The 26,967-nt window shown below is 44.0% G+C and overlaps 2 protein-coding genes across 2 annotated transcripts in view; one reads left to right on the forward strand and one right to left on the reverse strand.

The window, feature by feature from the left end:
- ttc9b (tetratricopeptide repeat domain 9B) overlaps positions 1-12,471 on the forward strand; it is a 29,708-nt gene extending 17,237 nt beyond the window's left edge. Inside the window, exons 3-4 of the mRNA XM_037086728.1 lie at positions 8,531-8,713; positions 10,587-12,471. Coding sequence (XP_036942623.1) covers positions 8,531-8,713; positions 10,587-10,681 — 278 coding nt within the window. The 3' untranslated portion in view covers positions 10,682-12,471. The remainder of the gene's footprint in view (positions 1-8,530; positions 8,714-10,586) is intronic.
- A 6,232-nt stretch (positions 12,472-18,703) lies between these two features.
- Positions 18,704-26,967, reverse strand: part of map3k10 (mitogen-activated protein kinase kinase kinase 10) — a 35,839-nt gene continuing 27,575 nt past the window's right edge. The window contains exons 5-11 of the mRNA XM_037123307.1: positions 26,698-26,944; positions 25,998-26,114; positions 25,764-25,902; positions 24,531-24,643; positions 24,139-24,431; positions 22,229-22,763; positions 18,704-20,643 (exon numbers count right to left, since the gene is read on the reverse strand). Of these exons, the coding sequence (XP_036979202.1) occupies positions 20,237-20,643; positions 22,229-22,763; positions 24,139-24,431; positions 24,531-24,643; positions 25,764-25,902; positions 25,998-26,114; positions 26,698-26,944 (1,851 nt within the window). The 3' untranslated portion in view covers positions 18,704-20,236. The remainder of the gene's footprint in view (positions 20,644-22,228; positions 22,764-24,138; positions 24,432-24,530; positions 24,644-25,763; positions 25,903-25,997; positions 26,115-26,697; positions 26,945-26,967) is intronic.

Here is a 26,967-nt window from a genome sequence, read left to right on the forward strand (position 1 = left end):
AAGCTAGCTAAATTTATGTGTAATGTATTTGTATGTATGTGGAGGTGATGTTGGAGATTTCCTGTCCAAATCAGAGCATCTTTACTTACTTGTCCCGCAAGAAACCACTTAAAAGAATACTTCTAAACCATGACTATACTCACTCTATACACTCTAAGTCTCACAGTCACGCCCATTGAAAAACAGCCACTGACTCATTTGAAATGCTGTTCCCAGCACTCCACATTTCCGACCACCCCAGAGGAGCATGTGGAGGCCTGTGAGACCCACACAACTCAAACAGGAGCAGTACGAGGCAGCAGTAATGAGAGTTTTCTGACTCCATACGGAGCCGCATACACAATCAAAGAGATCATCTGCACCACTTGTTTGAAGTGAAATGTCGCTTGATGAGAAGATGAGCTGTGACGATAATGAATCACAGCAGTCTTTATGTGTATTTCCTCTAAAGAGAATGGACTGTTTTATATCCCTTAATGTCACATTTTGAGTGATTTAAGAGATATCAGAAAAATCCTCACAACAGCTCTGACATTAAACCAAAAGCTTTTCCAAAACTTCTTTGAAATTGAGACACCAGAAGGAGACAAGCAAAGAAAAAGAAAAGAAAAGAAAAGAAAAGAAAAGAAAAGAAAAGAAAAGAAAAGAAAAGATGATATTTTAAGTAAATGCTGTGTCATTATAGCGCAGACAAGCCTTTGTGATAAAACGAGCTGGTAACTGTAGCTCTGTCCCTCACAGTAACAGAGAGAGACATTCGCAAAACGCTTTGGGTGGAGCTATTCTTAGTGGGCCTGGAGAGACCAGCCACACTGTCCGAGAGCCTGTGACGTCAGCGTGTTGGATCGGATTTTACTCAGAGAATCTGTGTGAGGCGATTTCACGATGATGACTGTGCACGCTTTTGAAAAATTCTGTGATAAGTAATCTGTTGCGGGAGCGTGACATTTGCGAAGGATAGGAGAGGGAAAGGTGAGAGGAGGGCGAGGTGAGCAGCAACACATAGCCGGGGAAGAAGAAGCAAGAAGGGGGGGGGTCAAAGATGGAGGGATGTGTGAGGAAATGAGGACTGTGTGTGAGAGTGATGGGTCGCTCCATCTGCCATTATCTTCCCGCAGAACTAATTACAAGGTGATGGACAGCAGACTAATCACCAGGGCCACGAGAGGCTTTAAATTAGCCGGATCGTGGTGTCGTGCCTGGTGTGATGAACAGGGACAGGAGGGGAGGCAGGAGAGGAGGAGAGGGGGGGCATGGGTCCAGAGGGAAGATGAGGTGATGTAGGGAAAGAGGAGAAAAATGAGCTTCTATTTTTCCTCTTCCTCTTCGTTCATCTCTCTCTGTCTCGTCGCTATTTTCCCTCAGCTGTGTCTGGGTTTTGTTTTGTCAGTGCCGTCTCTATCTCCGTCCTCCTTTGCCCCCCCTGTCTCTCTTGTCTTATTTCCTGCCTTTTTCTTCTTCTCCCTGTCTCTCAAATCTCTCTTTCTTTTATTCCTCCCAGGCTTTGGCACTCTGTCAGCGAAAAATGAAAGCGATTCACTGTGCAGGCTATGGTTTTTCAGACATGATGCTTCAGGCAAAAAGCAGTGGGGTTCCAGAGCATGTGTTAACCACTCCCACTCACCGCACCTCTCGTTCGACATTCAAGCAGCAGTAACACACACACACACACGCACACACACACAGTCACAGTTGGCAGCTGATTTGCATCTGTTGGGTTTTTTAAACATATTTTAAAAGACATTATTCTGTCTCATTTCCCGTGTTTTGTCTGTTTTTCTGTTGCTCCTTCGATCTGGCAGTGAGTCAGCTCCTCGGAAAGAGAAAGAGAATACCAACGCATATGACACTGGCACTACATGGGCGCACACAAAGCCAATCTCCCAGCCTCAGCTCATTGTCTGTCCCTGTCCTCACATCAAGGGCTTATTAAGACAAATCTATCTCGTCCGCACCACTAATGCCTTTCATGCAGTCACATCTCATTATTTTTCCTCTCTCATCTCGCATGTTGTACCAATAAAAAGCTGTGGGGACACTACATTTTTAATCAAAACAAAAATTTGCAAGCCATGTCTGATCTTCTGTTGATGCAGGGAGAAGTTTTTCACAGAGAGATCAAAGTTCAAAGTGGACTGTAGAGCAGCATGAATATGATGAACTGTGCCTCGATCACAGAGGTTCCAGGCTCTAAAAATGTGAATAAATTAGGGAAAATTAACATTGTACCTTTTCAGCGCCGAAGGCGGGATCCTGAGATCTCTTGATTTATGTGTGCGTCAGTTCAGAACCCAAAGACACTCGGTTGACCAGTGCTTATTGAGTGAATCATCACATCTGAGAAGCAAGAACCAGAGAATTATTTTGCATTTTAGCTTTAAAAATAACTGAAAAGATTAAAGGGTAACTTCAGGAGGATGTTTGAATGCGCAGGGTTGAAAGCGCCTGAGTGGTGAGAGAAAACAAATGCTGTACGGTGGTTTTGATTGACATTAGCTAATGCCATGGTAACAGAGTGTTGACTACACAGCTAATAACTAGCTTACAGCATGTAGGGTGACAAAGCAACATTCACCTACAAAATTGAGTGTACGGCAGATCTGCTCCAACAAATGGACTTTTCCATCTCTGCTACCATAAATCAATAAAATATCAAATGAGTTTCTATCTTATAAAGCTCATGACAGACAGACACATTCAGAATAAGCGCCTTGACATTGATGACCTAAGGGCCTTTCCGAAAAGTTCAGCTGTTTTCAACCGGAAACACTCCGTACGGCCACACACAGCAGGCAGAGCGCTCTGAAAAAAGTCTTGTGTGGACATGAGGACCCTAAGTGACTAATGGGGACAACAACTTTTGAAACTGGTCCAATATTGAGCCAGGCAGCGGAAACAACAAAACAGGCTGCAATGACATCCTTCTTGGCAATTGCACACACTAAAAGAATGTCCACTAAAGCGCTTGTAATTGCCACTGAGTCACTCAGTTTGTTTTTCTAAATGTCTGACAACATTACGGAGAAGAACCAGAAACTGCCGCCATTATTCTCGACAAATACACCACACTCCATTTGCAGAAATGCACATTTTAACATCGTAAAACAGATGCAATTTGAACTCGGCCGAAACAAATGAACATAGTTGCAAATCAATTTTCTGTTGATATTAAACTAATCTAGCATTAATCGAAACTAATCGATTTTGCTGCACTTGTGACTCTTTGTTGCCACCAGTTGCATGGCTGCACCGCCAGACAAGAATGTTAACATCAAATGCAAACACTTGAAAATATCTGCACAACTGTGCTATGGTTAGGGTGAAGGAAAGCTGTTCTTAGAGGAAGCAAGATATGGTTCGGGTTAGGCAACAAAAACACTTGTTTGGGGAGAATAAAAACCAGGTTTGTGTCATGGATGTTACCCGACCACCACATCCTCTTAAACAGCTCACCAATTCCTGTGTTGTCACTGAACTTGTTATTAGATTTAATCATGAGGTTCAGAATCATCTGAGTTAAGTTGCCTGGTCTGCTGCTTGTGACCAGTTCCAACAAAGACTGTTATTTAGCCTCAAATTTCCAAGAAAAAGCAATGATTAGAGGAAATCAATACATTTATTTTTATAGTCTTGTTAATAACTCCACATCATCTCTGATTTATCTTGCAATCCCTTCAGGGGGTCCAGACTGCTTTTTTAATGCTAATACCGAACACAAAGATGCACCCTCAGATTCAGTCTCTCCTTGTCAGGGACTGGGACACCTTGGCTCCAGTGGTATTATTCTGCTGGTTTTATGGGGCCTCTGTCCGTCTGTGTCTCTGCCCGGCCTGCTCCGATGATCCCATCATTATCACACCCTTAATGCATCTCACCACACTCTACGTTTCCTCTGGCATGCCATCCATCTGCCTAATGGGCCAGTAGGGTGCGGCCGGCCAGTCATCACTTGTGCACATTTGTTTCTGTGTGTGTGTTGTGTGTATCTTTGTTACCATCGTTTGGATCGAAAAGTTCATTTAAAGTCATCGGTTTGTGATCCTGTCGTCAGTTCTTGTTACCCGTGTAACTGAGTGTGTTTGTGCCTGTGACCGTGGCAGTGGTAGGTATTGTACACCGTGTAGTGTGTGTCTGTGTTAGTGTGTGTTATCTGGCATATGTTTGTGCGTGAGTGCCAGTGAACTCACTAACTGCGTCAGCCATTAGGCCATTATGGAGTGTAACTGAATCCTCTGAAAGCTCCGCGCTCGTCCACCGCTGCAGGGCGATGATGGATGGGCGTGTGGAGGGATGAGAGTGGTCATGCCGTAGCTGGACGGCTGTAACAACAAAGAGAGGAGCGGAGTCTGTAAAGAGGTGTGCAGGAGAGGTGGAGGGCATCTGAGGTGACTCCCACTTTACCGAGCGGGCTGGGCAGACTTGTGATTGCAGGAGACGGGGAACAGCTTCGACCTTGCTGCTCCGCTCTGGGCTGAGTCATGAGCTGAGATAATAAGAGGCTTGTCAGGCTCGCTTTTGTTCCTCAAACTATTAGGGTGTGCATGTGCATCCTTTTAACATTTACTGTCATGGAGGAAAGGAATCTTAAAGGAAGCAGCGACTAACCAAATCATTAAAACTTTTTGGGAGAAAATATATGTAGATGTTAGTGCAGCAGTTCAGCAGGATAGATACTCATCTAGGTCTTATAAATGTTGGTGGGGTTGTGGAGAATGATGCCAATTTAAGTCATTTAGGCATTGTTACACGTCACACTAGGAAAAGCACATAATTCAAAGAATGATGGTTGAATCACATTTTGCTGCTTTAGTTTCAGGGTCTTGTATGTTGAAATGAGAAATGCATGCATGAGCATCACAGTATCTAGGTTTCTGATGGTCTACCATGTGTGACTTGTTTCTGTACCTTTTCCACCACGTTGCACGGCCATGTTTCTACAGTACGAACCAAAACCGAGACACATTTTTAAGAAGTTTAAGCATCCACTGTAGAGGTCGGTGAGAGAAGGAGTTTGTAATTTGTTACTAGAAACTTGCTGAATCCCACACATTTACCCTTTAATACTGTGCTGGATTTGGCTCAAAGTGTCTGAAAAACTGTGCTGAGTTGATGATTCTCCTAAAAAATTTAGCAGAGAACCTTCTGAAACCTGTTTACACGCTACAACGTCAGATTCCTCTAGCTAACATATGCAGGTTTCTCAAAACGAGGATATTATGTTTACATGAATGCCATAAGATAAGATAAAATAAGATACCTCAACTGATCCTCCATAGAATAAATTCAATTTGACTCGGCAGCACAAGGGAGAAAGCAAGTGGCAGAGCGAGGGTGGAAATGTACAAAAAATAATAAAAATACAAGAAAATATACAATAAAGCAGTAGGGAAATACCATATAATAGTATGAACTGATGCAGTAGATAGATCTATGTTCTTTGTTCATTTAACTCTGTGAAGTGCAAACATTTCAAAACCTGATCCTGTTAAATCAAATCCAATACATTTTATTTGTAAAGTCCAAATATCACAATCACGTCGCCTCAGTGGGCTCTACAATCTCAATCATCCTCAATTCGAGTGAGGAAAAAACTCTTTAACAGGGCAAAATATAACATTGCCTGCTCACTTTTCTTACTCTTTCAAGTCAAAATGTTTGCTTTCAAACAATCCTATGCACAGGGACCATAATTTTGGGCTGAGAGAAATAGTGTAAAAAAAAAAAAAAAAAAAAAAGATGGGCAGGTATCTGAATGTGAATATTTAACCTCTTTATGATAAAAAAAAAAATCATATCAGATCATTTTGTCAGGTGTTTGATTAGTATATGAGTCACAAATTCAGTGGGAATAATATTTTTTTGTTGTCTTGTCTTTCATGAACAGATATAAATTAGAGCTTCTGTGATGTGGATGATTATCTGTTAAATATGGATCATAAGAGAGAACCATCCCCCCATTTTAATTGCTCGTGTTGTGTTGTGTTGAGTTCGTGTCTACAGCTGTCAGGCTGGAGGCAGTGACTCACACACACAAACTCACACACACAAACACACACACACTAGACACATGTGCAACTTCAACCATTAAATACCAAAACACATTGATTGTTATTGAGTCAGTTCGTCCCCTGATGTCCACCATGAATTATTTAGTGTTTTGCACTCGGGCTGTTGGCCAGGACCTTCTCCAGTGAGGCTCAGGGGGAGATGACAGGTAGAGGACCACGGACTGCTTTTAACACTCCCCCCCCTTCTCCTCACCCTATAGTCTCCCACAGGTCTCACCTCCTCCACCTCCCCACATATAAACCCTCCTCCTCCTCCTCTGCCTCATACTGCAGCCATGCCTCTCCCCCTTCTTTCTCTCTGTCTCTCACTCCTGACTCACCCTGCCTCCCAGCTAATAGTGCCTGACTCATGTTATTCACAGAGCTGTCTGTGTGTCAAGGGCAGAGTCAGAGGGGAGGAAGGGAGGAGGGAGGGAGGGGTGGGAGGGTTAAGAAAGAGTCAGAACAGGGCACAAGGATGATCAACGATATATATTTCCCTCTTATCTGTAGTGATATTTATCCATCTAGATTGTTTTGGTGTGAGCTGCTGCAGTTTAGAGATGTAGACAGCCTTTAATATAATGGAACCAGACGACACTCAGCTTGTTGTTCTCTGAGTGCCAAAAAGTACATTTGAAAAATCCAACCGCAACGTCTCGAAATCGTGACCCGGTTACTCAAAGTAATCAACAGACAGTTTCATGTTGGAGCTATTTTCTTTCTACCAAAAGACACTGTAGTCCCAGAGTGGGTTATAAGCATAAACGGCTCATTTATGCTCCCTTTAAGTACAAAAATAGCTATATAACCGTCTCTGCCCACATACCTCCATGCGTCTTTCACGTTGGTATGGATGTTAAGCAATACACCCTTGAGAGGGCACTACTCAAATCAGTCTGACCTGACCTATACTTTATCTTTGCCTCCATCCAATCACCTCCCAGCTGAGTACAGATGTGTGAAACTCCTCACCAACTCACATCACTTCTCACCAAAAAGTTCCCACGATTTTTTAATCTTCTTCGTCTTGTCCTGTGGTTCTGTCTTGCTTAAACTATTGGCTGCACTGCTACACTGCCCTACAGGACGACCGGAGGAACTGCGCCGTTGATCCGTATCCGTAAGCTTTCAGAAAAAGTGCAGATACACAGACAAGACGGAAAGCTGAGTACAGACACAAGGCTCAGTCAGTATCCATATCTATATCTAACACTGAGCATGAATGAGCCTTAATGTGTCCCACTCTGCTATAACGTTAGTTAGCTTATTATGTAGCTGCTCACCCATAGGTAGATGCAGGTATCCTTCAACAGGCGATACTGAAAGAAAGTAGTCCCTGCATGAGGCTGCTCTGTGGTTTATCGGATCATGATTTCTGTAGAGAGACATTTTTGAGCAGCACGAGCTGAGAGCCATGAAGTTGCATTGTAGTCAAGAGAAGGTCAACATCTCTGCGTAGCTCCAACACAGTCTAGATGTTTAAAGAGCACTACAGGTAAGAGCAAAAAACATGTGTTTTTAGGCTGAACTGTCCCTTTAAGGCAAAGAAGGAGGACATGATGGAAAAATAAAGAAATCAAGTGAAGCAAAACCTGGAGTGCTTGTGATCGCCATAGGAATAGTGTTTGAGTGATCAGATATCGGATCCATCAGCAGGCTTTTAAAAGCTTTAGTGGACTAAAAGCTGCAAGTGTGTGTGTGTGTGTGTGTGTGTGTGTGTGTGTGTGTGTGTGTGTGTGTGTGTGTGTGTGTGTGCGCGCGCGCGCATGTGTGTGTCTTCACTAATGAAGTTATCCTGCCCTCAGCTGATCTCAGAGCTGCTGAGAATCACTACGGCGAAGTGCTGCTGCAAGACACATCAATAGGAACTGCGCTTTTTTCACCTCAAGTGCCAGTTGCTTCAGGTTTAGATGTCTTGACCTCACTTCTGTTCTTCAGCGCTCACATCTCCTCCCAGAGGACCTCTGCGGTATCTGTCGCTCACTTGATCTCTGCAACCTGCCTCTCTTTTCTTCGCCTCTCCTGCTGCCCTCGCTGTATTCTTACAACACATCTGCTAAGTCAGGGGAATAAGGCTTAAACGGCCTTGCAGTGTTTAGTCCGCCGTCCTCGAGCTGAGTTCTCTCCCATTTTTCTATTTTGCATGTCGAGCTCAAAAGCAGCGTGTAGAGACATTAGTCTCCGGCCCCGGGGCTGAAACTGCTTGCACGACGTTTTGTGTCTTCTCCGCACTGTGAGACATTAGTATCAGCTATTTATAGTAAGCTCACTGCTGTCCCGAGGAACAACTGTGGAGACTAGATTTCACCGTGGTTCTATAAAAAGGCTCAGAGCGAGATGTCAGCAAAATATCCCCGTCTTTGTTTTACACGCACGGGATGTCGCTTAAACTTCTCTGAAAGCGACTCGAGGTGTTGGCACGCACACAATCGTCACTGCTATTAAACCGACTCACTCGTTCCCTCTCTTCCTTCCTGCAGCGTGTCTGTTGCAGTCAGAGCTGGTAAACTACGAGAGGGTGAAGGAGTACTGTCTGAAGGTGCTGAGCCACCAGAGGGACCACTTCAAGGCCATGTACCGAGCCGGCATCGCCTTCTATCACCTGGGAGACTATGAGTGTGCCCTGCGCTACCTGCGTGACGCCAAGAACCGCGAACCCACAGGTGAGGACGAGCCGTGCAGTCAGTCACATGACACATTACACATGACAGAGCAAAGAGCAGAGCCCTGTAGTCGTAAGATATTATAGTGCTTCAGTTTGATTTGATTATAGTCTAAGAGCACAACTTTGTGGTTTAGAACATAAAAACTGTTTATTGTAGTGAATTTGATCATTATTAATTGTGCAACACTTTACTAACCTCCCTAGCTTCGTCTTCTTTTTGGTGCTGGGATCCAAATCCCCCAAAATGGGGCGATGTAGGCCACCAGGAGCAGACAGTACTCTGACTTGTCGTGGTGCTTTTGACTGAAACGTCAACCTTTATTGAAGTCAGTGCAGAGGTGATGAGTGTGTGCAGGATTTGAAGTTATAGGATAAAATAAAAATAATAAGAAAATATTTTTGGAGCTCATTATGAGAAGAGGCAGTGAGACACCATTTTGACATTCATTCTGGGAATTAAGAGTGCAATTAAATAACAATTTAATGAACAACAAACGAAAAGTAAAATCAGTACATTTTAGAGACCATATTTGATAATTCTGGCAGAAGATGACCCAAATGAAAAAACACCAAGGCAGGCAGGTAAAGAAACAAATATCCAAACAACAAAACTGGCAGATGGCAAAACCAGAAGAAGCAGACAGCGACACAACTGGGAACTAATGACGTAGGAAAATACAAAAACTAAATAAAGGACAAACCAAAGAAGCGCTGGGAACACAAGCAGAACAGGAATGGAGAACAGAGAACACAAGACGCAGGACTGACGTGGGAACGAGAGGTTTTGTCTGAACTCACCCACTCATTCACTCTCACTACTCACTACCAAGGGACTGTTATGTAGAGGAGATGAAACAACAGTTTTGGACGCTGCTTGAGTCGTTTCTTTCCCCCTCCAGTGTAATGCACGATGGTATATAATGCTTGGTTTGTACACTACATTTAACAATGCGTTGTGGGACATTTTGAGTCAACATGTAGGGTGTGATAAATCTCACTTAATATTCAGACAGCACCACTCAATGGCAAACTCTCTATACTGTCTACTGTATGTTGGACAAACATGAAGCACAAAGACAGGAAGTGGAAAGAAAAACATGACACATGAGGATAAATCCACCAAAATAAAACGGCAAACATCTGAACCAAAAACCCCAAACAGTGTCACTCTTTTTGTTTTGTGGTCAAATCTTTCTGAGAGTTGTGTTGCAGTTAATCATGACCTCAGTATTCATACATTTGGAATGTATGCTTTTATTCATTTAACATTTAAAACACATTGTGTGTGAATCTTTGAGCGCTTTATAAGGATAAGTAAGTTGAAACCCATATTGTTTACAACTTTGGAGTCTCCTTATTACTTGCCTCATCTGGCAGACTGCTTCATTTCTTCAGCAGTGGGACAGCATCACTGGCAGGCCTGTGTACAGAGTTGGTAGCCACCACAGAGGAAAAGCAGCTTAATGTATTGCCTATCAGATCGTCTTTTTCTCTGATGTGCTCCAGAGTCAACAAGCTTCAGATAAACAAAACAGAGCTGTTTTTGATATCAGTTTGTGTGTACATGCAGGTCATTTCCTCCACAGAGCTTCACGGGATCAGGACGTGATTCCCAGTCAGAAACATAAAGTATTTAGCCTCTTCGCCTTTTACTCCTCAGAATTTCTCTTGTGCATCCATTTTTCGAAGGTCACATTCTTTTGCAGCTCTTTAAAGATGTTTTTGAAATGCAAATGGGGAAAAATGAATCACACTTCTGGAAAACCCGATGCCTCCGTTTAGCTCCTCTGGCATGAAAGACACCTAAATTGAACTGCATTAACAAATGAGATAGCGCTGATTGAAGTTAACATTCCCTCTCTCCATCACAGACACCAACGTGCTGCGGTACATCCAGCTGACAGAGATGAAGATGAGCAAGAGCGGACAGCGGGAGCGAGAGAGCGGCAAAGAGACCCAGGGCTAAACCCTCGACCTTTTCACCCTCCTGACCCCGCCACCTTCCGACCCTACAAGCCATCCCTACATCGACCCTCCTCCCCTCTGCCTTCTCTGTCGACTCCTGACAGCAGCACAGCCCACAGACAGAAGGGACAGACGCGATCACCCGGGAGACATATCAAACACTGTCTGCAACCCGACCTCCTTTTTCTTCCTTCCTCCTCCCTCTTCTTCTTCCCCCCTCTCCTTCTCCCTCAGGTGCTGTGGTTCCTCTCCCTAGACACAGACAGCCGAGCAAACGTGGGGGGGAAAAAAAAGAAACAACAAAAAACAAGGAAAATGCTGTATTATACTCATAAGAAACAGTCGATGTGGTGGAATGAAACAGGAGCTTCAAAACATACATATGAATAATGGACATTTGCGTGATTTAGTAAATGTTTTAAAAACATGAAATGCATTTTGTTTCTGCTCTCTCTCTCTTTTTCTCTCGGCCTTCTTTCTCTCCGTCTGATGTGGAAATCTCGAGGAGGATATCGAGGACTGGGATGCTCGACCACAATGGGAGGGAGGCGGATGTGTGTGTGTGTGTGGAGCATGAGCAGGGGATAGTGAGGGGTGTGTGTGTGTGTGTGAGACACATATCAAGACCATAGCCCAATTTGATTGTACATCTTACCCCATCAGGGCTCACTCAGACCCCTTAATCTGTCATCAAGTGGAGAAAATAATCTGTCTCACTTTTCTTTCCTGGATGCCATGTTTTCTCAGTTTCTTTCAATTCAAGGGCTATTTCAAGTGTTTGTAATCTGTTTCAAGGGTCTTTACTTTGCTTTTGGTGTTCATCATACTCGGTAGTGATTAATCGGTGGTTAATAGCATCTGTGTGCGCAGCAAAGAGACAAAATCCTCCAGCGGTTCTTGCTGTAATCAGGTGTGCTATCGTAGAAAACTGTCTTGAATCTGTCGCCCCTCCTGAGTCGTGTGTCGTCGTTGCTGAGACTGTTCGAGCCCCACCTTCCCTCTTTTCCTCCCTCCCTCCCTCCTTCTTTCCCATCTGCCCCTCCCTGTTCTCCCATTAATGATGTCACAACGGAAAATAGCCAATGGGATTGGAGTCCCATCAACCGCCGTTGGCTAGATGGGGATCCACTTTAAAGTTTCACAGTGAGAACCACTTGGTCCAACCTTTTTATCGGTAATGCCGAAGCTTCCCAGACATCGATAACACACACGCAGAGGAGACTCTGGGCGGCGTTAGTGCAGGGAAAAAAAACAATCACACACACACACTTGTGTCCTGGAGCACTCAGCGTTAGTGCACTTCAGCGAGAGTGTGCCATTTGAGATTTCTTCCTGTTTCAGTTTTTATCTGAGCTGTGAGGACAGATAACACACAGCATTAGCGTTCGACGACTCTACTGGCGATACGGTTTATCCATGGCTAGCCGTCAAACGATACATAGATAATTTGCTTCGCTTGTGACTTGTGAAGCCGAATCATCGATAATGCAAATATTGCTTTTATGATAGCTTTGCCACTGTTCTGCAGAAAGGTTGGATCGACGACTTGTGAAAGCATGATCTGAACTCCCCCCCGCCCCCGTCTCTGATGCCATGAAGCACACCTCCTGCATGTAACGTGCAACTCCAGAGAGTTCCTTCAGATGTATGGGATAGGGATTATATCTGCTCAATTGCTTTCTGTCATGGCATGCTGCCACACTGTTTGCCCATAGCTCTATTTTATCCATCCTGCCCTTAATATATAAACACAGAAGGTGGTGACAGACTCTTATCACAGCAGTGGAATAACTATCAAACAAATCTGGAAAGGAAATCAGAGAGAGATGCTGTAAAAGGTTTCCAATCCCCTGTTTTTCCAGTGACCTGCTAGGAGGTAAATATTGACCAAAGTGTGTCAATGGGACTCTGGAGAGACGGCACCATGTGTTGAGGAGACCGGCATGATACGGAGAGGCTCCGGTGGCAGAAGTAGGCCATCGGCAGCCCCAGCAAAGCGGCCGCAGCTCCGAGTCACTCCAGGAGCAGCAGAAAGGTTTAGAGCCGGGAGATTTATCACCATACATCATGTGGCTGAATCTGAGCGTTAAACCTGCTATCCCCTTCCCAAACTTGAGACAATAATCGCCCACAATCTCTACTCCTCTGAGAGGGATTTCCACAAGATGAATACACATGGCTGCAGAGATTTGCTTCCATCTAGTCCACATGGTTTTGGCCATACAATGAACACGATCTCTCAGTATGATCACTCTAGTTTAAGAGTTCTCCTGGTCTTCATGACCGTGTCGCAGGAACATGATAACTTTTCCTAAAAGAAAAACATTTGACATTTTGGGAAAATGCACTACCTTGCTTTCTTCATTCTTGTGTCCGTATGCTAATGATTGATGTGTTATAATCCGGATACTGGCAGCTCCAGCTCCAGACACTTCTAGCTGTCAGGTTTTTACTTCCTGGTTATGTGTTTTTATCCTGCTGGCCACGCCCCCTGGTTCCCACCTGGCCCTTAGACTTTACATTGTTTTACAAGATGCTTTCTCAACTCAAGAAAAGTTTTACAAATTCAAAACCTCTATGGATCAAGATTCATAACAGAAGGAGTCATGATAGATCTTGTTTGCTGTTCTCTTTTATCATCTTCTTTCACTGAAATGAAAACATAAATTCAATCTTTTATTGGACCCGTCAAAGTAATTTCTCATCAAACCCTTGGCAAGAAAGTGAATAAACCAGAGATGCACAATATTAGAATATTGCTGATATATCTGCACAATTTACTAAATAAGAAAGCTACTTACTGCGCCTCAACAGGCGCAGAGTGAAAGCATCATTATTCATTTTCATTTAACAGGTAAATTCCCAAAATGTTGAACTGTTCCTTTAAGATATGTTACTTGTTCTTGCCGAATCAAATTAATTTGTGTGACCAATCCCTGTTGTTTATAATCATTTAAACAAAATAACAAAATAATGTAAATTGTGAAGATCGCTGAGTCAAAAGCGTTTGGTTTAGTCAGCGTGGCTCAGCTCTGGGGTTGACTCATCAGACGCAGAAGCCTTCCTCACTCTTGACGTGCCTCTGTCCTCTTCTCCTCTTCTCGTCCTCTGGTGTACCAGAGGACGAACCAACCAAAACAACAAAACAACAGTGAGGAAAGGCACCTGCAGGCTCGGTCTCCATGGCTGCCCGGGCTGAGTCTACTCACCCACGGGGCCCCTCGGGGATAGGTCTCCTCCTGTGGTCCTCTCTCCAAGGCACCAGTCCACCATCTTGTTTTTGTCTCGCTGTGCTCGGTCATTCTAGCTCAACGTGTCTCTACGGCCGTCTTGGGGATAACTAGCTGCACATAACACAGGTTGATTTCTGGCTGATCGGCTCTTGAATAATGGCAGAGCTGACTCCTAGTCTGTTATTGTGAGCTGACAACACGCTGTCTGTGCAAAAAAGAGATACTGGATCTCTCCATCGGTGTAGCTTTGAAAACAAACAACAAGAAGCACAAAAAAAAAGAAGAGACGGAAAAAGTCAAAACTACTGGCTGTTATTTTTGCTCTTTTGCTTTGATGTCATTTGAGGTAAATGTTTGTCAAATGTCAGAGTAGTTTTTGTGAATATATGATACAAATGTACAAAAAAAATTAACAAAAATGGAAAGTTTTATGGTCGTGAAAAGCTTTACTTTACCAAATTACTTTATGAACAGAAAAGAAAAGCAAGAGATAGAAAAGAGAATTTTACTATGGCTCCTCCACAGAGCCACTTTGTGACTGTGTCTGTATTTGTTGGTATTTCTGTTGACGTCCCTTTTCGTCAAGGGATCTGGAACGGGTTCAGAGTGTGTGCAATGCCCTTTGACCCCCTCGCCCGCCCTGTCCGAACGACCTTCCACCCGACTCGTCTGTTTCCGCACAGCGAAGATGACCAGTTAGCGCGGGAGTGGAGGGGAACTCTGAGGAACTCGTAGCAGAGCGCAGAGCTGCTCCTCACGGCCGCAGACCTCCATCTCGTTTGTTTCTGTGCTGATGGGGAGGAAAATCAAAAGGACATGAAGCTGGGGACGTCAAGGCTATGACTGCGTTTTTGTCTCTACGCCTCGCTCCCAAGAGGCCTTTTTCCATTCGGCATCCAAAACATCAACAGGCCTCCATCACTGGTTTGACTGAACTGCTCGCCCGGGAATGCACTATTGATTGATTGGTAAATGAAGATTACGAATAAAGTTTGAAACAAAGTGGAATGTTGCTGTTGTTGTTGTTGTTGTTGTTGCCTGTTCACAGGTGTTGGGATGTACTGATGCATTAAAAAGTTGTATAAAGCCTTTTGTGGCCACAGAGGGGGAAATTTGAAAAACAAAAAAAAGGTGTGGAGTTAAGAGGAGTAGCCTGACTCGAGTTGCATTGTGGGTAATGTAGGCATCAAGTTTTAAGGAAGTAGAATATTGGAATAGAAATAAAATGAAATCTGTGGTTCTGCTGCATTGATTTCAATACTTTGTAGTCTGACAATATTAAAGGAAGTAGTCATGCTAACAGTTTTAAAGGGACGTTCCTCCACTTTTACACATGAAGCAGAAGAAGAAGTTATCAACCATACTTCCAGAGACCACAGAACTGTTGGAACTTTCTTCGTTCCTTTAAGTTCAAGGTTTTTAAAATACCTGGTTTTGTCAGCTGGAAATTGTCTCAGTGTCTTGTCCAAAAGTTTTCACACTTACAAATGTTGAAACGCAGTCTTCTTGAGCGGTGGTCTCTGGTTCACCCAGCCGTGACAACATCACCATCACCTCCACCTCCTGACATGAGGATCAGCTCGTATACATGTAACATGAACGTGATATAACAGGTATTGTAAGAAAACACCTACATATCTGATTGTGGCCTTCAGAAACATGAAATGCCAAATTTGTGTTATTATTATGTTATTCTGCCGACCGGGCTGTAAGTTGTTTGATTTCTTCTGTTGCCCTGGATGAACTTCCTAAACCAAAGTTCATTCTTACCCTGTAACTGTTTTTACAGACACTCTTATGAAGCTTTCAATCATATCACATGATCTTCATGAGCAGATCTGAGTTGCTCATGTGTCATGTAACTTTCAAAAGCACTTTCTCATCCACGTTGGTGTTAATTCTTGATTTTGGAAACACACTTTTGACAAAACAGTCTCACATCAAGGTCCATTGAGTATCTGTTCTGGAGCTTTTCACTACATCACATGATCCTCATCAGCAGACTGAGGTTTCTCACGGCCATCCCATCGTAGTTTTCACAATTTTCTGAGCACCTTGACGACTTCGTATACTATCATACTAGCTTCAAAACTGACTTTTGAATCTTATTCCATCTGGTGGTGAAGATCACACGACGTGACTGACAGCTAGAGACCAGCCACTAAATGACCTTCATCTCTGTCACTCTCCGGACGTACAACATGTCACAGCCCGGTTCAAAGACAGTGGACGTGAAACAGAAAAACACACAGACAGGACCAGACTCAGAGATTATTTTGTAGGTCTGGTTGTAAACACCTGAGCCCAGTATACTCAGGTGACATGACCTCAGCTCCACCTACTGACTTCCTGGAACAGATGAGAACACAGAGAGGAGAACCAACGATAAAGCTCAGTCACCAACATGCAGCTGTCACCAACATTAAAAACCAAATGAATTCCTCCACAAAGATCTGACACTTTCTCCCAGAGTTTTTTTCAGGGATCTGGTTTTTCATAGCTGCATTAAAAAAAAACATTTCTGGACATTTTTTATTCAGCATCCATCAACATTTCCTCCAACAGGACTTTGTTATTTGATCCTTAAAATACTTCCCACGGATCCCTCAAGAATAAAGCTTCCGTCACGGGTAAATGAGCCGATAAAGATTTAGCTTAAGACAAAGAGAGTCCTGGTGCGGATCGGAGAGCTCAACCAACTGGCAGGCAGTCTGGTTGGCTGCTCACTTCAAAACACACACACAATGTTTGTGTCTCTGCTTCTTTGTCCACCTCTCCTCATCCTCCCTGAATGTTACATGTATCATCACCACCTGAATCTTCCCATGATCAAAATATGACATCATGTTTTCTCCCCGGAGTGAAGAAAAAAAAGGGGAAAACGGAGTGACAGACAGCAGGAAAACATGTCGAGGAAGCCATGAAGGGAAAGTCGGCGAAGATGTGAGAGATTCTCCGCTGCTGTTGAGGACAAAGAGAAGAAGATGGGGACACACTGTCTTCCTACCAGACAGAACACTGTGTGTGTGTGTGTGTGTGTGTGTGTGTGTGTGTGTGTGTGTGTGTGTGTGTGTGTGTGTGTGTGTGTGTGCTGGCGATGCTCAGCCTTTTACACCTCTCTCTCCTTGCTCTCTCTCTCACTTCATTCTCTTCTCTTTTTTCCCCCCTCTTTTGCTTTGTTGGTGCTTTTAATAGCATCACCATGGAAGTGAAGCGGGGTTGCTAGGTAACTGGCTGGCGTCTGTAAGGGTGTTTGATTGGCGGTCAGGCTGACAGACACAACAGTGTGTGAGGATGCATGCGTGACGCGTGTCATCTGCACAAACTGCATGTGCATCCATCTTTACATCGAGGCCGTCATGTCAGAGTGAAACATCACATGTGGTTTGGGATTTTTTTGTTTTGTTTAGTTTTTTTGAAGATTTTTCTGAACTCTGACGTCTGAAATTTGATCCCCAAACCTTCGCTAGCTGACTGACGGCACCTTCATCTGCCTTTTGAGGCAAATGCAGAGTCAGAGAGCGGCTACAGGAATTCATTACACGGAGAAAAACAGCACACTGGGAAATGATATGACATCATAGGCCACAGTGGTGACACCTAGAGGACCTCCTGTGTTACTGCAGCAGCCTTTGTCTGCTGGTGAAATAACAGCAACACCACAACCATCAAAATACATTGTTCTTTACTCTAGAACTCTCATTGTGTGCCACTTTATTACTCACGTGAGAGATTAAATTACCACCCAAGCTGCAGTTTACATCCGTGTCTGTCCAGACTTGGAATATGGAAGAATTTGAAGATATTAAATAAAAGATATCAACCTGTTTTGTGTCTCTGCTTGATAATTAACAGCATGTGTGTGTATCTCTGCCACTTAAAGGTCTATTTGAATAACCGAGGTGTCATAATAAAGGGGTCACTTACATGTTTGGTTTTTTTCAGATGTCTGAGAATAATTTCATTTAAATGACAATTTTACAATACTTATGCATGAGGAATGATGCAGCTGCAGCTCCAAATCTGCAGCAAACCAAAGCTGATCATTACCTCAGCTCAAGACTGGAGCAGGGGAGGGGGGAGAAGGGACGACATGCAGCAGAGAGCCACAGGTTAGGACGGCTTTAGGACTCAGCCTCTTGTACATGGAGCCCTTCTGTGCTTCATTTGAAGACATTCCTTCCACGTAATCCTGAAATATCAGGTTCACAACAACAGGACAGACAAGCTGAAAACATAAAGCCTCCAACAAATGCTGTCGCTGACGCAGAGGCACAACAATACATTCGGGAAGCTCATGAAATACAAACTGTTCATGTTGTTTCCAACTTTTGCTCTTGGCTCATGATTTCTTCCAATCAAGCATTTGGGATGTCTACAGTTTGTTAGCAGAGAGTGATTTCACCTTTAAGCTTATTAGATTAGTTTGTTTTAGATGAATGTTCAAGGCTCAAAGAAACGAGTGAAAAGTAAAGAAGAAAAAAAGAAAATTGACAGAGGAACTTTTCTTCTTGGCTCACACTTTAATCATCTCGAGACTTGACTTTTAATCTATTGTCATTTATCCAATATACAAGGGGCCAAACAAGGTTTTTAGTGCAGTTGCAACTTGTAAAAGAGCATTTTTCTGTTCTTGTATAAGTAATTTTACTTACTTTACTTACTTACAGTGAAGCATGTGAGTACTTCCTCCATCACTGCTCAGTGTCTAATCGGATGAGGCGCCATGTGATTACCTCATGGATACAATGGACGGCTACGGATGCATCACTGACACAGAAACATCTTTCTTAGTTTTTTTGTTTGTTTTTTTTTATTTGTCTCTCATTCATCACATTTCACACGTTTTCCTCACTGAACCCAGAAATGTCACAGGTTGAGACAGGAGACAACATGGACGTTTCAGTACGCAGTTTCCTCGTTTTTTTTTTTGTTTCCTGTTATATTAACAAATATATACAGATATCCCAGGAAGAGCATCGTCATAATAATAATAATAATTAATCCTTTTTTTCCGATAATAACAATAAATTTAATAATAAATACTCAGTGTTCTTAAACCACACGAGGAGAATGAGTCAGGGCTCACTCTTCCGCCGACGGGATTGTCTTCATCCCATACAAACAATAACACACACACACACACACACTCACACACACACACACACACACACACACACATTCACACTCGCACACACTCACTTCGAGAAGTTTTGCACTGTCAAGTAAATACCACCTGCAGCCAAGAGGTGAGAAAACGACTCCACAGATTAAAAGTTGATTCGTCAGCCGTGAGCTCACAGAGAGACCGACCAGTCGCACGACGAGTCGAGAGGAGAATCTGAAGCCTCCGCACTGCGTGTCTTCTTTAATGTGTCCGTTTCCGAGCGGCACGAAACGGGATCCAGGGTGCTACTGAGCGCTAGTGAACAATGTACAGCGTGTGGAGAGACAGAACAGATGAGCAATGTGCTGCACAGAGCGAACCATTCACACGTAAAGTAACATGCACTGAAGAAAAAGCACCAGCAACGCCAAAACATACATTTTGTTCTTCCACACGTGTACAGTAATATATACACATTCACACCAAGAGAAAAACACACCCGGTCTGCCAAAACCCAAAAACGTTTTTGCTAACGGGTTGCGGTGGGGATGCGCTGAGAAAATAAACTCTGTTTGTTTTGTCCACTAGTGCAGTGAGAAAAAAGGCTTCTTCCTGTCTCAGTCTTGGAGGGAAGAGGTGACGATGGGAGACGTTCGTGGCGTGCAAAATAAGAACAAAGACACTCTCTAGTAAGACTCTTAAACAGTCCAGCTCCTCTCCTGAAGCGACAAACGTTTAGGTGAAATGTGAATGAATGTTTTTGGTTTTTTTTCCTTTGGAGCGAGAGATGCAAGCAGAAACACAGACAGCATAAAGCACAGGCAGGTGGGTTGAGATGAAACAGCTAGCAGAGTCAAAAAGTGGCTTTTTAAAGTACGAGAATGGCTTTTGAAGGTCTCGAGGGAAAGAAGGTCGAAATGGCTTCCGAAGGGGGTAGAGGAGTGTCGGGTAAGGTGGGTGGGTGAGCACACTACAAGGCTTTTAAAAAGGCCTCTAGGACCCTCAGTGTCGTGCAGGTTAGAGAGGCTTGCTGTGAGGGTTTCACACCTTATGAGGACACTAAAAGGACACATGGGAGGAATGGCTTCCAGTAAGTGCCTAAAAACACGACAAGACGTTTTTGCAAACTTTCAGTGAGTGCACTTTGCTCGGCTCATTATTCAGCCCAATGTCCTGGAACAAGTCTGAATGCAAAACACAAAACAAAGCAGTAACGTTACGAGTACTGTTGTCCGCACAGAGCGGCAGCCTGCCTCTGTCCACACAGAGGGACAGTCTGGTCCTGACTCTGCCCCTCCACGTCCATGTCCATCAGGTTGGGCCGCGTGGTGCTGGCGCTGGCGCTGCTGTCGCCCGAACCGAGCGGGCTGTCGCAGCTGCTCCCCGGCGACGAGCTGAGGGTCCGGGAGAGAGAGCCCAGCTTCCAGGGGTCGGCTCTCATCCTGGCCGGGGTGGGCCGAGGCCGGGGGGCGAACTCCAGCGTCTTGGGTCTCTCCAGCGGGCTGATGAGGCGGAAATGCTCCTGGTCGGGGATGGGCGGAGCGGGGGCTTTACGCCGATGAGGGACCGGGAAGAGGATGGAGGGGTCGGGGAGGCGAGGGATGTCCAGGGTGTCTGGTGCACCTGAAGAGAAAAGGAATGCAAAAAAAAAAACACGTTTCATTTTAATTCTATTTCATTCTATTTATAGTTTACGTTGTTTTTTGTTTGCACTTTTTTTGTGACTTTAGGACACACAGACTCTCGTAGAGTTTTGCTACCAAACAGTCCTTTGTTTCCTGTTTTGTTGGTTTGTGTTTATCCTGTCATGATTCCTACCGTACCTAGTTGTGTTCTGTGTCTTATCGCTTGTTTGTCTTACTTCAATAAATAAAAGCAACAAAAAATGATTAGATTCTTTTTTTTACGTTTAATTTTTATTCTTTGCAGAAAAAACTGCAGAGTATTTTCTGATTCCAGCTTCTCAAATGTGACAATAGGATGCTTTTTCTTTTCTTTTCTTTTCTGACTATAGAGACAGACCCTTGTGTTAAAAAAGTGGATTTCAAGTCTGTCTCTGCAGGGATTCTTTCCATAATGTTTTCAGATACAGTCTCAGCCTGTCAGCACTTTTAGTGGACGTGCTTTAACTTTTTACGATTACGCTGCAGCCCTTCGCTGCTGACTGAGGCAATCTACTGAACAGCTCTAAAAACGTTTTGCACTTATTGGTCCTTTACACACAACAAATGTAAACATTGAGCCAAAGTTTACATTGTTGTAGAAAATAAGTGATAAAAAGACTGTGAATTTTATATATATATATATATAACTAAGTGATAAAGAGACAAATCATCAGCTGCACCAGATAGTGAATGCTCACAGGATGCATCAGTGTTTTGCGTGTGTTACAGGCAGGCTGCAACTCTGGTAAATGTTAATCTACAAGATTATCCTCAGCATATTCCACACTGATTTAAAACAGAAGTTTAGCAAGTTGAACAACAGTCTCAGGTCACACAACTGGCTTCAGTTTAAAGTTCCCTCTGTAACATCAGAGGCTCCGACAGACTTATATCTTTAAATGAATTTGAATACAGAATAATGGAAGTGGTCACTGCCAGCTGCAGTTGCCTCTCACATGCATAAACTATGAAATGTTTACTTATATATTGTTTATATTATTATATGTTATTGCTGCATTAGTGATTTGGTTTGTGGTTTCCTTGATGCCAATATTTTGACCCTGTGTTGACAAGGTCTCACTTGTAAAAGACATTTTAATCTCAATCTCTGTAATCCCAACATGACCTTTTGCTGACATTATATTGCCTGTTAGCTTCAGCGTGTTGGTTTACATAATAATGTCACCAACATTTTGGCCGACATGATGACAGAATAAAGCGCTCCACTCTGGCAAAGCTATCATTTCTTATACTTTACTGTAGATTTTCCTGCAGAGACACTTGTTTGTTTCCATGCTTAATATTAACTATTCAACACTTCCATTTTGTCTATCTTGCTCCTGTGAAGGAGATAAAGAGACTTGTTGGCTGAGGGCTTAATAAAACATAAACACAGTAAAAGATCTCAATAAATATTGGATGAATTGCGCTCGTTCAGACGCTTGTGTTCGCTGAAGTTATCTCAGCTGCAGACTTTTACTCTTTTTAGTAAACGGGCAACAATCAATCACATGTTCCTTTAACATTGTAAAATCCATGTTTACCTTTGTTAGAGGTCCTGTGTGGTGCTCCGGGTGGAGGAGGCATGGGCATGCTCCCATCTGACGGCGTCCTGTGGTGTCCCAGAGTATGAGCTCGGGGTCGTATTGCCCCGTCCGACGGGGTCCGTCTGTGTCCTCTGTTCACCGCCATGGCTGCGGACACGTGGGTGGGCGTGAGCGACTGGTTGGGCTCCTTCTTGAAGCTCTCTGCCCGCAGGTCCAACAGCGGGTTGAGGGCCGGGGCCGGCGTCGCCGCCGGCGTTTTGATCCCCGTCATCGGCGTCATGGGGAACTCTTCGGGGTCGGAGGGAAGCAGGGACTTGGTAGAGTTGCAGTCAGACAGAGAGGACAGAGAGAGGAGGGTGACGGAGGGAGACGGGTCCATGCAGGGGAGCGCTGAGTCGTGGTGTCTGGAGAGGGAGAGGGAGAGGTTTCGGCTGGGCGGAGAGGTGCTGCGACGGAAACGTCCTGTTCGCTGGAAGAGACCCTCCTTCTTCTTACGCTGCTCCTCTCTGAGGTCCTGCTCGTCCTGCAGCACCTGAGAACCACATCAAGTCACATTAAATTGCTGAGGCAGAAAAAAACGTTAGAGGAGTGAAAATGACTGAACAGCTGCTTTGTCGTGCTTCTTTGACAAAGATAGTACTTTATTTCTTTGATAATCGCTTCCTTGTCCTATCAGAGCAAAAGATTACATCCCAATCATTTCATTGATCGTCTCTCTCTATCTACTTCGCAGACATAAATCCTCCGGACACAGAATCAACAAGGTGCTGGAAGCCGTCCATGCAGACCTCGGTCCGTGCTGACTCGGCAGAATCACACGTTTCCTGCTGATAGTCTGGCAGCTCGCTCATCCTGTTTCATCTCATCCCAAAGGTGAGCTGTTAGTTTGAGATCTGGAGACTGCGCAGGGCGATTTGAGTCACGTCACCATTTTCTATATGTTCACGGTGTGATAATAAGACGACGACGTGGGGCTTTGTGTTGGAAATACCTACCGTATTGTTTGTTAAACCAGGGAGAGAAGGGGAGGAGGAGAGCGAGAGTGAATCTATAGCACCACAATTTAAAGCTTTATCACCCTGCGAGGGATATTTTATCTGCACACGAGGCTTGTAAAATAAAAGGAAAACACTGACGAAAAACAAATTAAAAACAATAACACCTCGATCTCGAGCAATAACTGAGAGTCAAGTGTAAATAACGAGCTCTCACAGTGAAACAGGGTCAGAACCAGAGGGAAAATCCAAATCCTGCAGCGTTCAGTATAAAACCTGGAATCTCTGTTGCAGACACAGAGATGATTTTGAAACTTGGATGTCAGTGACATTGTGTTTGGTAATAAATATTTGGTGTGTTTACGTCTGGTGATAAACTCATGGACTGTTTTATGTGCTCAACATATATCTTGGGTTTCGGTGTGGGCAGATCTAATTATGAGGGTTAGTCTTAAATTATTGTTGTTGAAATTTAAGTCTAAAACTGTAAAGGGAGAGTGAGACGACGTATATATCCAGCAGTATATCCAGACTTGACGTTCATCTATTCAACTCTGCTGATTTCACACTATCTAACACTGAAGTACCTTTTTGGCACCAGATACCTCCAGATGCTGTTATCGCAACTGTTATCACTTGTTAATTATTGGTTAATTTCTCTAATTTTGAGACCATAGGAGCTTTTTATGAACTTCATTTTTAGAGTGTGTTATCCAGAGATTTGACGAAGATGGTATTCACATTATGGCTAATCACTGAAAGGGATGGGCTCACATACACAGGTCAACCTGAAGCAGACATGTTTAGTTTACTTTATTTTCAAAGTCAGTAAAAGTCCATGTGCAGGCGAGGTACTAACTCATGACAGACTGAGTCAAACCTTGACCTTGGCGTAACCTTCTGTTTTCTCACCTGTAGTTTCCCCAGCTGCAGCAGGTCTTGTCCGAGGGCGACAGACGCGAGCAGAGAGGCACAACCCAGCAGCAGCATGTCGCTCTTCTTTCTCTGGCTGCTGCGACGGAGCGAGTCCTGGTAGCTCACAGCCGACCCCAGGCCTCCGGGCCCCTGACAGGAGCTGCCAACAGACGACACCGTGTTGGGCCCCAGGCTGCCCCACAGGGACCCCGAGTCCTCCACGGCCCCGTTGCTGCTGGTCTCCGAGGGCTGCAGGGACCCGGGCGACTCCTCGAACTCACAGCACTCCTCTGTTTTCAAAACATGAAATGAAAAGGGTTAAAAAAGAGGGTGATTCTTGTCACTATGAGCTTTGAATTAAAATCAATTAAAAAATAAAAAAGACTCACCCATTTCATTAAGGCTGGAGAAGCCAGCGGTCATGGGGGCATGTTTGGGGGACTTGCCCAGATTTGGTGCACTGGACGACCAAACTTTGCATCCCTCACCCAGCGACTTCAGTCTGCGAACACACAAAATGGTATCATCAACCACACAAAGTGCAGCAATATTGTGTTTGGACAGAAAGCTCCATGTCATACGTGGGCAGCCATCAAACACAACACTGATGGTTTTTTCCAGCAGATTTCCAGCAGGTGATTGTGCTGCTCCAGGCAGGTCAACACACTGTGATGAGATATTGATTGGGAGGTTTTGTTTCTCCTGTTTTGAGCAACAATCTGTCCAGAAACATACGAGAGAAGGTTTTCTCATCTGACCTGTGATGAAGTTTGTTAGCCTTTGTTATCCAACAAAAAAAGAGCCTCATGATCCAATTTCCTATCAGCCTTGTTTCATCAGGTACATTGTTTTCTGCGATATCATGACTTCCTTCTAGAAAACACAGCCTTCTTGAACTTATCGATTAAAATCTTTTCACTCAGAGTTTTGGGTTTGCTGCAAAACACTTCAAGTTTGTATTTTAAATTCTCCTCTCAGTGTCCGTTGTCCTATTTGTCGTTTCTCTTTTCTCACTCGTTACTTTTCAGATTAATATATGAAATCTGGCGTATTCTCATGAATTAAACTAACAAGATATCCAAGTACAGCCGAAACAATTAGTCAGTTAGTTGATTAACAGGAAGATAATTGATTAACCTATTAGTAATAACACATTTTATGCTATTTCAGAGGCACAACAAGATTTAGCTGCCTCTTATAATCATGTGTACGGTAAAAACTACTGTAAAATCCGGCTTTTGCATTAATGCACAAGTAATTATAAACTTATGATATAATTTATAATAGTATAAGAGCCACAGAGGATAATTCTGAATTGAGCACTTTAAATATATCAAGGAGCATTTTCATGATTACATTTAAGAAATGTTTTTAATGCAGCACTGGTTACAGTAGTATTCTTACAATGTGGTATTTGTATGTTTACTTCAGTGAAGGATCTGTATGTTTCTTCGACCTCTTCCAGTTTCGTATACCTTAACTCTTACAGTAATACTGGCAGACCAGTTAATCCTGTAATTTCATCATAAATCATATCTAAAAACAGAATTAAGTCTCACTGACTTAATGGCACACAATCACACATCACATTCTACAATCAGAACTGGCTTGTGTGACCGTACTTCTCCTCCCCGCCGACCCTCTCCTTCTGGTGGGTGGAGCTCGGCCCCCAGGTGCGTCCCTTCTTCTTGCTGGTCGTCAGGTCTTCCTTCTTACACACGGCGCTGCGGCCCCACGTCTTACTGCCGTCGCTCGGCGTCACTGAGGAGCAGTAAGAAAACCCCATGTCACACTTCCTCCCTACGTTCACTTCCTCTCACATCGGCTGCTTTCTGATGTGAGTATTTCGCACTCACGTCGGATGGCTCTCAGTCGGGGTATGACCCCGGGGCTGGCGGGCGGCGTCGTGCTCTCGCTCCCCTTCCTCTTGTCCACACTGGGGGACGCCTGGACTGTGATCTTATGCTCAAAGCCTGTAGGTGAAGGAAGAAAATGAATGTTGTGTGCAGTCACACATCAGCAGCTTTACTTACAATACTAGCCATCAACTTTGGTGCAATAGGTGCCACTTTCACGTTAAAAAGCATCAACTGCATCCTGTTTTTCTGACCACATTGTTCATGACTCATTTGCTGAGCTGCTACTTACTGCACTATTTACACACTACATTTAATTTCAAGGCATCTGTCGACACACAACCTGTTGTGAAAATGTAAGGGGCGGGACAGCTTTACACCTAAAGAATCTGAATATTATCAACCCTCACTTATAAAACCTCCTGTATTTTGAAAGCTAAATGCTGGCACGTATGTTGAAATCACTGGAGCAATGTATGTGTGCATCTTCTCTTCAAAATAACTAACAGTGTCTTTGCAGTGTACCAGTGTGGACGCACTTCCTGCAGTCTTTGTCCTAAATTTCAGTAAAAAAAAAAACAACAAAAAAAAAACACCTTGTAACAGGAAATGGCATCAGACTGGGAGCTGTGCCAGCTCTGAGCACCTGATTCCTCAGATTAAAACAAACACTCAGCCTGCACTTCCTCCGTTCACCCACCAGAGGGCAGACTGATGCAGTTGCTGTCTCGGCCGAGCTTCAGCAGTCGGCTCTTCTTGAAGTGGCCCTTCCTCTTCTTCACGCTGGGCTTCTCCTGGTACACCTGGTGGATGATGATGTTCAGCTCTCGCTCCACGATGTCGATCTCCCTCTCCGCCAGCTCCTGCTCCCGCCTCCTCAGCTGCTCCTCCTGCTCCCTCTGCTCCTCCGCTGCCCGGGCCAGCGCCTCCTCCCAGGACCTCAGCTCCTGCAGAGAGGAGAGGAAGAGGA

Source organism: Acanthopagrus latus, chromosome 2 (assembly GCF_904848185.1).
Source record: "Acanthopagrus latus isolate v.2019 chromosome 2, fAcaLat1.1, whole genome shotgun sequence".
Lineage (NCBI taxonomy): Eukaryota > Metazoa > Chordata > Actinopteri > Spariformes > Sparidae > Acanthopagrus > Acanthopagrus latus.